At 53.9% G+C, this 12,149-nt stretch overlaps 1 protein-coding gene across 1 annotated transcript; it reads left to right on the top strand.

Annotated features, from left to right (window-relative positions):
- The first annotated feature begins 8,713 nt into the window (after positions 1-8,713).
- ACTRT2 (actin related protein T2) lies at positions 8,714-10,788 on the top strand. Its single transcript, XM_019976104.2, has one exon. The coding sequence runs from the start codon at positions 9,547-9,549 to the stop codon at positions 10,678-10,680; it is 1,134 nt and encodes a 377-aa protein (XP_019831663.1). The 5' UTR covers positions 8,714-9,546; the 3' UTR covers positions 10,681-10,788.
- Positions 10,789-12,149: the final 1,361 nt, after the last annotated feature.

The raw sequence follows: 12,149 nt of genomic DNA, 5'->3' as shown, positions 1-12,149 counted from the left end.
GATGAGGGCCCAAGCCATGGCTCCGGGTGAGCCACGCCCAGATTCCAGCCCCTGGAGCTGCGAGGCAAGACACGTCTGTTGTGAAAGGCCTTCGGGTGTGGCCCTTTGTCCCTGCAGCTCCAGGAGACTGCATGGCAGGAGCTGCCGGTCTAACCATGCCCCTGCCTCTGATTTTCCACGTGGCAGCTTTACAGCACCTGGACAGGAGAGTGACCCTTTAGGACTCTCTCCGTTGTCCTTCGAAAATGGTGCCTCAGGACTTGTCCTGGTCTTCTAGCTTGTTCATTGTATTGACATAGAGTTGCTAGTCGTAGTAGTAGTAGTGTCTTACGATCCTTTTATTTCTGTGGTGTCAGTTGTAACTTTTTTTTCATTTCTAATTTTATTGGTTTGAGTCTTTTCCCAAATGCCCATCAAGAGCTGAATGAATGGTTAAAGAAGACGTGGTATATACACAATGGAATATTACTCAGCCATTGAAAAGAATGAAATAATATGCTTTGCAGCAACATGGAAGGACCTAGACATTGTCACACTAAGTGAAGTCAATCAGTCAGAGAAAGACAAATACCGTATGACATCCCTTATGCTGCTGCTACTGCTGCTGCTAAGTCGCTTCAGTCGTGTCCAACTCTGTGTGACCCCATAGACGGCAGCCCACCAGGCTCCCCCGTCCCTGGGATTCTCCAGGCAAGAACACTGGAGTGGGCTGCCATTTCCTTCTCCAATGCATGAAAGTGAAAAGTGAAAGTGAAGTCGCTCAGTCGAGTCCGACCCTCAGTGACCCATGGACTTCGGCCTTCCAGGCTCCTCCATCCATGGGATTTTCCAGGCAACAGTACTGGAGTGGGGTGCCATTGCCTTCTTTTATATGTGGAATCTAAAAATATGATATGAATGAACTTATTTACAAAACATAAACAGACTCACAGACCCAGCAAACAAACTTATGGTTACCATTTGGGATAGGTGGGGGGATAAACCAGGTGTTTGGGATTAGCATAGACACACTACTATATATAAAATAGATAATCATCAAGGACCTGCTTTAGAGCACAGAGAACCCTATTCAATATTCTGTAATAACCTACAGTGGAAAAGAATGTATGTACATGTGTAACCGAATCACTGTGCTGTACACCCGAAACTAACACAACATGGTAAATCAACTCTATTCCAACATAAAATAAAAATTAAATCTAAAAAACGGGGCTTCCGACCCTGGCAGCTTCCCCCCACATTGTAAACACGTGCAGTCTTCCCTGTGTGGTTCCAAGTTAGCATCCAGTCCTCGACCACACCATGGGGAAGGAGAGGGTTGTGTGGGGAACGACTGAGACTTCATTTGTGATAGTTTTTTTTAAATCTGAAAAACATCAATAACTGAAAAACTCTTAAATGGGAAAGCCTCGTTAGAGATCGTGTGGAGGAATTCGGTCAGTTGGATGACAGGTCACTAAGCAGCACTGAGAAGGTCAAGGCCATGCTCCTCAGGCTTGGGGACAAGGGCACAACACTCCCCGGGGAGGGCAGAATGGTGTGTGTGGCGGCATCTGTTTCACAGAAAAAGCCTGTTTCTGGGTGTTTCCAGGTGCAGTTGTGCCTGGAGAACATCTGGAAGATTTTGACCCAGCAGTGACTGTAGTCACATTTGGAGAAGCACCTGGATTGGCAGGGGTGGGTCCTTCCCAGGGGGCTCAGCAATAAAGAATCAGCCTGCCAGTTCAGGAGATGCAGGAGACGTGGATTCGATCCCTGGATGGGGAAGGAATTGGCAACCCACTCCAGTATATTTCCACTCCAGGAAATTCCATGGACAGAAGAGCCTGGCAGGTTACAGTCCATGGGGTTGCAAGGATTCGGCTATGACTGAGCACACTCATCATCACTTCACATCTTGAGGTGGGGATGTGAGGAAGGGTCTTCCTCTGTCACTTTACAATGTCCGTCGCCTCAATGCTTCCATCAGTGGCCTGTTACCTTTGGAGCAAAGCCAAAAGAATAAAAGCAAAAGGAACAGCGCACACGACGAGGCCATCACTCTTCTACCCTAGCCGAAGGAGCCTCTTAGGCTTGCCAAGCCGACCAGAGGCTGGTTCCAGGGCTGCCTCTGGTCTGCTCACCTCTGCTGCTTCTAATGGTTGCAGGGCCATAGCCCCCTCCAAGCATATGCATTATCTGGAAGGGGACACGTTGGGGCCCTGAAGTTTCCAAGTCCAGGAGGAGAGGGGACAGCTCTGCCTGAAAGCCTGTCTGTGGTTCCTCTGGAGGTGGGTGAGGCTCCTGGCTGCCCCAGCCCCCTCCACTGCTGTCCTCCCCTCTGGCTGCCTCCTCCTCCCTCTTCCCCTCTCCCCTCTGGCCTCCTGGGCAGAGACTCCTGCATCTCAGCACATCCAGGCCTCTCTCTCACCCTCCTCTGTCCAGGATGGAGGCAACTCCGACCTGCCCTGTAGTGAGGTGAACCTGCCAGAAGGCTGTGAGGGCTGAGTCGCTGATGGCTTAGGCCCCAGTGACCTTGCCCACAGAGCAATGCTCCTGCTCTCTTCTGTGGCGGGATGGACAGGACGGCCCCTACTATTGGCTGAATGTGTCCCCCCAGTGCCTATGTGGAAGCTCTGACTCCTAGTGCAATGGTATTTGGAGGCGGAGCCTTTGGGAGACAATTAGGGTGAGGTAAGGTCAAGAAGGTGGGGACCCACGATGGATTAGCGCCCTTAGAAGAACAGCAAGAGACCCCAGAGTCAGCCTTCTCGGTCCCATGGAGATACAGCAGGAGCCCGGGAAGCTGGACCTGACAGGATCTTGGATGTCCGACCTCCAGGCTGTGAGGAGTAGATGTCTGCTGTGGGAGCTGTCCAGCCTGGGGTATTCAGTCATGGCCGCCAAGCTGTGAGGGCAGCCCAGCCCCCCCGCCCCTTACCCTGCCCAGGTGGCAGTGCTGGGTCTCTGGACCACCCTGGTCTACACCGGGAAGGCCAGCAAACCTGTGTCCACACTCCTGAGATGTGGGCTTGGGCCACTCAGCATTTCGGATGGCCAACACGCAACTGACACCCCTATCAGGAAAGGTTGCCTTCCAGATCTGCTGAGATCCGTGGGTTCCTTGAAGAGCCCTGGATCTGCTGTAGAGAGGTGTTGTTCTGCTGGATCCAGAACCTTGGTCCCCAAAACCTCAGTCTTGGAGTTCCAGCCTCTCTGTGTCTCCTGCCAGGTGGGGACTGGTCCCCTCCTGCTGGCCACAGAGGTACATGTCCTCTGAGGCTGTGATTGGTTTCAGGGCATCAGCAATCTAGACACTTACAAGGCTCGATGGGTCAGCTGGTCACAGTGTGACCCAAGGTTCACTGCTCGCCAGCCACAGGTCTCCACCATGCTTAGGAGTAAATGTGGAGATAATGCAGCCAGATGGTAAACTCTCCACCCAACACTCCCACCTACATGAAGAGGCCAGTTGTTACTTTGGAAGGACATGATCAGGGACCTGTCACAACAGCAAACAGGAGGTGACAATGGGGTTGAGTAGGGAGAAGATTAGAAAGGAGAGTGGGAGAAGTGCAGACGTCGGGGGCCAGGGCTGGAGTGCAGGGGTGGGGGACTAGGGTGCAGGAGGCCAGCAGCCAGAGCAGTTCTCCCTGCCACCTCCTGCTCCTGCAACTAGAGGTGGCTGAAGTCCCAGGGTCTTGCCTGTCTTCCAGGAGGGGACCCCAGACTACCTGGCCCCTTGGAGCCCCCGGAGAAATGCTGGTGGTGCTGGGCCAGGAGCACCAGCAGGAGACTGTGGTCACATAGGGCGCCTCTGTGGGGGATCTGACCAGGCTGACCTCCACTGAAGAGTCTGGAGGCCGGTTCTGACCCTCAGGGAGCCTGCTGCTGGCTCTGCCCTGGTGGGGGGCGGGTGCTCTGGAAACCCCACCTAGAAGGGGCGGGGAGCTGCCCCAGGTGAAGTCTGAGGTCCCTCCACATTCTCCTATCACCACTGCCCACCTCTACCTAGATGAGTGAGAGGTCCCTGCACATTCTCCTATCACCACTGCCCACCTCTACCTAGATGAGTGAGAGGTCCCTGCACATTCTCCTATCACCACTGCCCACCTCTACCTAGATGAGTGATGAATGAGGAAAGCCCTTGCCCTTGGAGCTGTGGACACACCTACAGGGTCCTACTATGACTGGTGATGAGTGATCCATCTCAGATATTCTCCCATAGCCCTGGGGCACTTGGCCCCTGAGCCAACAGCACCCCCAGTTCAACGCATGACCAAGAGCCCCTGAAATACGAGAGAAACCCCACCACCCAAGAGCCTTTCATGGGCTCCAGATGTGGGGGCTCTGCTTGGCCCCTCTCCAGGGCTCTGATGAAAGCTGCTGGGTTGGCCTGAGCAGTTGTGGCCAGGGAAAGTGAGGCAGGCAGGGTGGGAGGGATGGACGCCTACGGGTCCCAGCAGGGAAGCACGGACCCCACAGAAGCAGCTCTGCGAGAACTCCAGCACACCGGCAGGATGCAGAGGATACGGACCCCACAGGACAGTCAGACAAGGCATCATGTGAGAAAGTGGGCAGTCGGACATAGATACGGCTCGTCCTCCTTGGATTTTGAAATAGAAAATCCCAAGGAACATTCCAAGATATGAGCAAAGTGGGGTCACTTGTACTTAATATCTGCTTTGCAATGCTTTTCTTGTGTTTCCCAAATTTTCTGTCCATCCATCCACCAACCCACCCACCTATCCATCATCTATCTAATCATCCATCCCATTTCAAGATTTTAAAAAAATTTTAAGTGCTCAGGACCAGGGTTCCATAAAAGTGAAGGGCAAAAAGTAGAAAGAGTTAGTCACTCAGTCGTGTCCGACTGTTTGCAACCCCATGGACTGTAGCCTACCAGGATTCTCCATCCATGGGCTTTCCCAGGCAAGAACACTAGAGAGAGTGGGTTGCCATTTCCCTCTCCAGGGGATCTTCCTGACCCAGGGACAAAAAGCAGTGGTGGGGGTAATTGGTGGTCTGGCCCCAGACTTCCTCTCCCCTAAACAGATCTGCCTCACTTGACACTTAGTGGGGTCTCCACTAAGCCATGCTGAACCGTGGACAGCCCCACCGAGGGCTGCTTTACTAAGGTCCTCAGAGCATGTCAGCTCGGTGCCAGTTCCTTCTTATGCTCCACCAACACTGGCTTTCACTAGTGTCATGTGACTGACATCCAGTCCAGGTTAATGAGCCAGCCTCATGGGAGTCTGAGAGAGGAGTGATCTAGGGTGTTGCTCCTTTCCCAGCTGGCTTGAAGAGAACAACAGAGCAGATAGGACTCCTGGGTGCCATGCTGAAGCTCAAAGTTCACCAAGAAAGGAGGTGGACAGCAAGACTGGATGCACAGCTCAACTACTAAGAAGGGGAAGGTGGGTGGAAGGGCAGGAGGGAGGGGAGAAGGGAAGATAATTACGCAGGAGACTGGGTGGATGAATGGATGGAGTTGGTGAATGAGTGTGTGGGTGGGTGAAAGGGTTGGTGGGTAGATGGATGGTGGATGGGGTAGGTGAATGGATAGACGGATGGAAGAGTGGATGGTGAATTGGATGAATGGGTGGGTGAGTGGGTGAATGGATGGATGGATTGGTGGGTGGGTGGATAGATGGAGGGATGGATGGTGGATGGAAACCTGGATGGGTGGATAGGTGATACAATTTCCATCTAAGAGATTCAAAGGGACTAGTCTCCCAGGAAGAGTGCCTGGGTCCCTGGGCTCCTCTGGGAATGCCTGGGACAGAGCAGTGGAAGAGAAGTCATCCTTGGGCAGGGGGCTGTACTCCCACAAGCTCCCTCCAACACATCCACCATTCTCTTTCTTGCATAAGCAGTGACTGTCTTGCCATCTACAGAGTCCTCCTGTTCCTTCAGGCTGGCAGCTGACCCTGGTCCAGACCTTCAGCAAGCAGGGTCTGGCCACCAGATGTCAGCCAGCTCCAATGAGCTCAGTCTGCTGGTCACTAATTGGCTAAGACTCTGGGCACTGGTAGCAGAAGGAACGAGGGATGGCAGGACAGACGAGGCCCTGGCCCAGGGCTCAGCTGGCCTAGGCTCAGTAGCCAGAGCAGTGAGCAGCAGGGTGCCCAGCAGATCCAGGGTTAGCCATTCCCAAGGTCTAATGCCTGGCAACTGCCCAAGGCTGCCCAGTTGCTGTCCAACTCCCATTGAGGGCATGGGCTATGTGGGGGCTGGGGGGATGCTGCTGGGTGTGACCACTGGAGCAGAAACCAGACCAAGCTTTCCTTCACAGGATGGAAGTGTGCTCTGCAGAGTCACCATGGTGTGAGCCTTGTCTCACGGAGGGAGATGGAGTCATGGCCAGTTCTCCCGTAAACTCAGTCAAGTGATTTATGAGGCATGGCTGGCACGGGTTGGGGACAGGGCGGCCCTGGACAGAGGCTTCTGACTGGAGCTGGAAGAGGGGCACCATCTGGGATTAATATCAAACACAACCCCACAGTGACTGCTCAGAGCATCGTAGCCACCGAAGGGGCTGAGATAGCTGCGGCCATCCATGAGGACATGTGCACCGAGATACCCATGGCCCCTCCCCGACGTCCAGACCAGGTGGCTGGAGGGATGGGCGGCAGACAGGGAGGAGGAAGGAGGGCTGGATGGAGCCTTCTGGGCACCTGGGCAGCATGAGCTGGAATTTCTGCCCGGAGGGGAGCTTGAAACCAGCAGAACATCACATAGCTCATAAACCCACCGATTTTCCCAGTGACCACATGGTGTCACCCCCCAGAGAGTAGCCTGCTTCTTGGCAGTAGGGTCTTCCTGCCTCTCTCCAGGTGATGGACAATCTGTTAGCAGGTCAGACACTTTCAACAGTGGAGACAGAAGCCTTCCCAGAGCCTGGGACCGCTGAAACAACACACCCAGGAGTGCGACAGGGGAGCTGAGTTCCTGCTGTGGTCCTTTCAGCCACATGCAGAGGCGAGTACTGCAGGGGTCCACTCTGCAAGGCATGTGGCCCCCAGTGGTCATGACCATCGTGGGTGGTCAGGAGTGAGAGAGTCTCAGATCCAGGGCAGAGGGCTGTTTGACTCTCAGGCCCAGCGGGGCGGGGCGGGGGAGTGAAAACATTTAGGAAGCGGAGTCCTGGATCTCCTTAGACAGCTTCACTTGGAGACACGGCCTCGCGGCGAACCCAGCCGTCACAGCTCTCTCCTTGAGGGTCTGAGTTTGTCCGGGATGGGCAGGTTGATGGAGGGATGGACCACTGCCCACTACAGGTCTGGCAACGGTGGGAGGACCTGGACCTGCCAGGCAGGCCATCGTGCACACTGGGCCTTTGGAGATGGTGGGGGCAGTGCGGTGTGTGTCTGTGGATCTGAACCGGGGCGCTGGCCTGTGCATCGCTATGCATCATGCTGTGTCATGCGACCTCAGAACACCACCACCCAGCTGGTCAGTCCAAGCTCTCATGAGCATTTGTCCTCCCTGGCTCTGTTCCCCCACAAATGCCCACACCCCCGCCAGCCCTGGGCTCCCAGGACACAGCTCAGCCTTGGCATTTGACCTCTGCACCTATCATGCTTATATCACCACCCATGTGGGCCACTTTTAGGGCCAAAATCTAGAAATCTTGAGGTCACACTCCTGATTCAGCGTGGAGTGTTTGGCAATAATGGGAAAATTCTAGCAAAGCCTGAGAACCTGAGTGCACTGGGCTTTGTGACCCAAGCAGGCTGGAATCCCCAAGACACTGCATTCTCTGCCCATCCCCGGCCCAGCAGCCTCCAGGCACACAGGCTCCGTCAACATGAGAGCTTGCATCTTTGAGGTCCCCACAGTTCTGGGCTGTGTGGCTGGGGGCGGGGCGTCACCCACCATCAACCCCGAGTGCGTGTGATTCTGTCCTCAGGGGAGAATCTCAGTGACACCAAGTCTCTACTGATCCCTCCCAGGCTCAGCACTGGGGCGCCCACAAAGCTGGTCTACACGATACGTCTACAGCACACACCCACACCGTGCATCGACACTACGTGACTAGCACCTATTCCCTTTTTGCTGGTGGCGGTGGGGGGAGGTGCTTCCTTTATGGCTCAGCTGGTAAAGAATCCACCTGCAATGTGGGGGACCCGGGTTCAATCCCTGGGTTGGGAAGATCCCTGGAGAAGGGAAAGGCTACCCACTCCTGTATTCTGGCCTGGAGAATTCCACGGACTGTATAGTCCATGGGGTCACAAAGAGTCGGACGTGACTGAGCGACTTTCACTGTCACTTAGAAGGGTCAGCGAGACACATAGAGAGGGCCACCCATGGAGGTGGGGGTCTGGAAGGGTGGTGGTCCCCTGAGAGAGCATTCAGGAAGGGGAAGGAGCCTGCAGAGGGGAGGGGGGTGGTGATTGTGGAAGTGACAGAATGTCAAGTCAGCATCCTGTTCACCAAGATTGGCTCCACCCTTGTCAAGAAAAAGTCAACCCTGGGTCCCAGGTCTGTGCTCCCTTCCAGATTGCTCTCCCAGCTGGAAACAGCCCAGGGTGTGAGCTTGGGGCTTTGGGAGCAGGTGGCCCCCATCCAGCCCCTCGTGGGCTTGGCTAAACCTGCAGCCTTGCCAGCCTCGATGACCTGGTCACTTCTGACTATGCTTCAGTGGGCTTGGCCAACTGTGTCACAGACCAGTAACAGAGATGTCTCAGGCTTTGATCAGGGCTGCCCCACCATGAAACCTCAGACATCTGTCTTCACAGGTCATTGGGTTCCCAACATCTCAACCACTGGATACTGTTTGTGACAGTGCTTCTGGGGCTGCAGAGGGCAAGGAGGGGCCCTGACATCAAACTAGAGCAGGGACACATGTGCCTGGAGAGAGAGCTATTAGGCCCAGAGGCCTCTGCTTAGCAGCTACCCTGTGAGACAGGGTCAGGGCTCATGGGGCAAAGAAAAGAGAAATCTCCAAGAGCTTCCTGGAAGAGTCTGAATTCCAAAAGGACATTCTGAATGCCTGTGGTATAGGAGGCTTAGGCACTGCCCCTCCCACCTGGACCTGCGCCAGGTGCTTGGTCATCCCCTTTAGCAAAGTGGGTGTCTGTCACCCTCCAGACAGCAGCTCCTGCCAGACAGAGGGCCAGAGACACCAGTTTTATGGGCTGGCCCTGGCTGGGCTGCTCCACTGGCTCTAAGGCCAGTGGGTCACAGACCTGCAGGAATGGCTAGGCTTCCTATCTGGAGTCTCACCAGTTGGGGCAGGGGAGGTGTGTGCAGAGACTCTGGACCCCCACCCCCAAAGGCCCTCTGATGTTGGCCGAGGACAATCGTTACCTTGGCTGGATTGTTACATATGGGCCGTCATCTCTGAAAAGGCCTCAGCAGCCAGGCTTCCTGAGAGGAGAGTAGCTCTGCGAGGTGGAGATGGAGAGTTCTTGGGAACCGGCCGTCTGCTAGCCCCGCCTGGGAGACACCCCAAGACTGTGGAATCCTGTGCCTCAAAACTTCTAGAGGAGCCTCGTATGTCACAAAGTGGCCTGAGGGGCTTCCAGCTTATTTGGGGGGAGCGCAGATGAGGATGCTGCAGGCATGTTTGACCCGCACATATTAGACTCCCCAGCGGTGATTTTTGACAATGGATCCGGGCTTTGCAAGGCAGGACTGTCTGGAGAGATTGGCCCCCGCCACGTTGTCAGCTCTGTCGTGGGACACCCCAAGTTTAAGACGCCTTTGACAGGGGCCAACCAGAAGAAGTACTTTGTGGGGGAAGAGGCCCTGCACAGGCACGAGGTCCTTCAGCTGCACTACCCCATCGAGCGCGGCCTGATCACAGGCTGGGAAGACATGGAGAAGCTCTGGAAGCACTTGTTCGAGTGGGAGCTGGGAGTCAAGGCCAATGACCAGCCGGTGCTCATGACAGAGCCCTCGCTGAACCCCAGGGAGACCCGGGAGAAGATGGCCGAGGTGATGTTCGAGAGCTTCAACGTGCCCGCCTTCTACTTGTCGGACCAGGCCGTGCTGGCCCTCTACGCCTCGGCCTGCGTCACAGGCCTGGTGGTGGACAGCGGGGATGGGGTCACCTGCACTGTCCCCATCTTCGAGGGCTACTCCCTGCCCCACGCTGTCACTAAGCTCTATGTGGCGGGGAGGGACATCACGGAGCACCTCACCCGGCTGCTGCTGGCCAGCGGGAGGACCTTCTCGTGTGTGCTGGACAAAGCCCTGGTGGACGACATCAAGGAGAAGCTGTGTTATGTGGCCCTGGAGCCGGATAAAGAGCTGTGCCGGAGGCCAGAGGAGGTCCTCCGCGAGTACAAGCTGCCTGATGGCAACATCGTTCCCATCGGGGACCAGCTGTACCAGGCGCCCGAGGCCCTGTTCTCGCCTGAGAAGCTGGGCATCCAGAACCCGGGCCTGTCCAAGATGGTCTCCTGCAGCATCACCAAATGTGACGCTGACATCCAGAAAACCCTCTACGGGGAGATTGTGCTGTCCGGTGGCACCACGCTCTTCCAGGGGCTGGACGACCGGCTTCTGAGGGAGCTGGAGCAGCTGGCCTCCAAGGGGACCCCCATTAAGATCACGGCACCACCTGACCGCTGGTTCTCCACGTGGATTGGTGCCTCCATCGTCACTTCTCTGAGCAGCTTCAAGCAGATGTGGGTCACCTCTGCGGACTTCAAGGAGTTTGGGACATCTGTGATTCAGAGAAGATGCTTCTGAGGGCCCCAAGTCCAGGGCAGCCCTAAAGGTGGGACGTGAGTTCACTGTGTGGCATCCTCAGGATGTTCAATAAAAGACGATGGTGTGGTGTTTGGCTGTGTCAGGCTTGGTTCATTCTCGGGGCACCAGAACAATTTCTGACCCTGGTGGGGAATCTGTTTTCAGTAGTTCCATCCTCTGGCCCCCTTTCTCCTGAGAAAGCCCTGGGTTATGAGTTGAGTGTCCTTATGTAGAGTTTGTGCCCAAAGCAAGGGCCCAGGGCTCCTGCCCAGAACCCGGAACCTGCATTTTAAACATGTGTCTTAGGTCTGTCGGGGCTGAGAAGGGAAACGAGCAGGAATGCTGTGCTGTTCTGAGGTCACGAAATCCTCCTCTGAGATAGCACCACAGGATTTACACTCTGTCTAAACCCGGGATGGGCAGCTGAGTGAGGTGGAAAGCCTTGCCTGGGTGGAAGGATTCAGGAAGGAGCAGAAATTGCCATCGGTTTATGGCTCTGTGAGTGTCCTCCTCCCAGTGGTAGTTTAAGAATCACTGGTTGATTATTGTGATGTTTCTGTTTGTTTTTACTTTCAAAGATGTTTGTAGCATTGTTTGGGGGTAAATACTAGAGACAGAGTTAATGGCCATCAATAAAATCTCATTTGAATAAATTATGCATAGAAGGAATTTTTTTTCCACATTGATGGTGTGGAACTCTCTCAAAATGTTATTGGGAGAGAAGTAGAAAATAATAGAGATATCTTTATAAAATGAATCCCCCCCTTTTTGATAAAGAAAGCCATAACACTTTAGCATGTATACCTGAGCAGGTTAGTATGTACAGGCATAAGTAAATACGTGTTTTCTGGGGTTATAAGCACATGGGGAAAAGAATGAAGGGCAGATACCATGTGCTGGTCAGGAAAGGAAGGAATGAGAGGTAGTAGAGCGGGAGAGGAAATCTTTCCTTTAGGAAATTTTACTAAAGAAATTCTGCTTGAATGAAATAAACCCATTTATCTAAATTGTGTGTGTTTGTATATTTAATGTTTGCCTGGTATATCTTTTCCCATCCGTTTACCTTCAGATTACCTAAGTCATATTTGAAATGTGCATACAGTATATCGGAAGATAGCACATAGTTGGATTGTGTCTGACTCTTTGTAACCCCATAGACTTTAGCCCACCAGGCTCCTCTGTCCATGGAATTCTCCAGGCAAGAATACTGGAGTGGGTAGCCATTCCCTTCTTCAGGGGATCTTCCCAATCCAGGGATAGAACCCAGGTCTCCCACATTGAAGGCAGATTCTTTATCGTCCGAGTCACCAGGGAATCCCACTTTTAAAAATCCACCAATATCTGTTGTTTTTTTAAAAATAATAATTGGTATATGTAGATGTTATATGTAGATGGTTTACATTTAAGGTCCATCTTAAGTCTGCTGTTTCATCATTTTGTTTCCTCTTTATTTTTTTCTTACCTTTGAA

The sequence above is a fragment of the Bos indicus genome, chromosome 16, assembly GCF_029378745.1.
Source record: "Bos indicus isolate NIAB-ARS_2022 breed Sahiwal x Tharparkar chromosome 16, NIAB-ARS_B.indTharparkar_mat_pri_1.0, whole genome shotgun sequence".
Lineage (NCBI taxonomy): Eukaryota > Metazoa > Chordata > Mammalia > Artiodactyla > Bovidae > Bos > Bos indicus.
The sequence above is the reverse complement of the archived record's forward strand: the minus strand, read 5'-3'. Positions and strand labels throughout refer to the sequence as shown.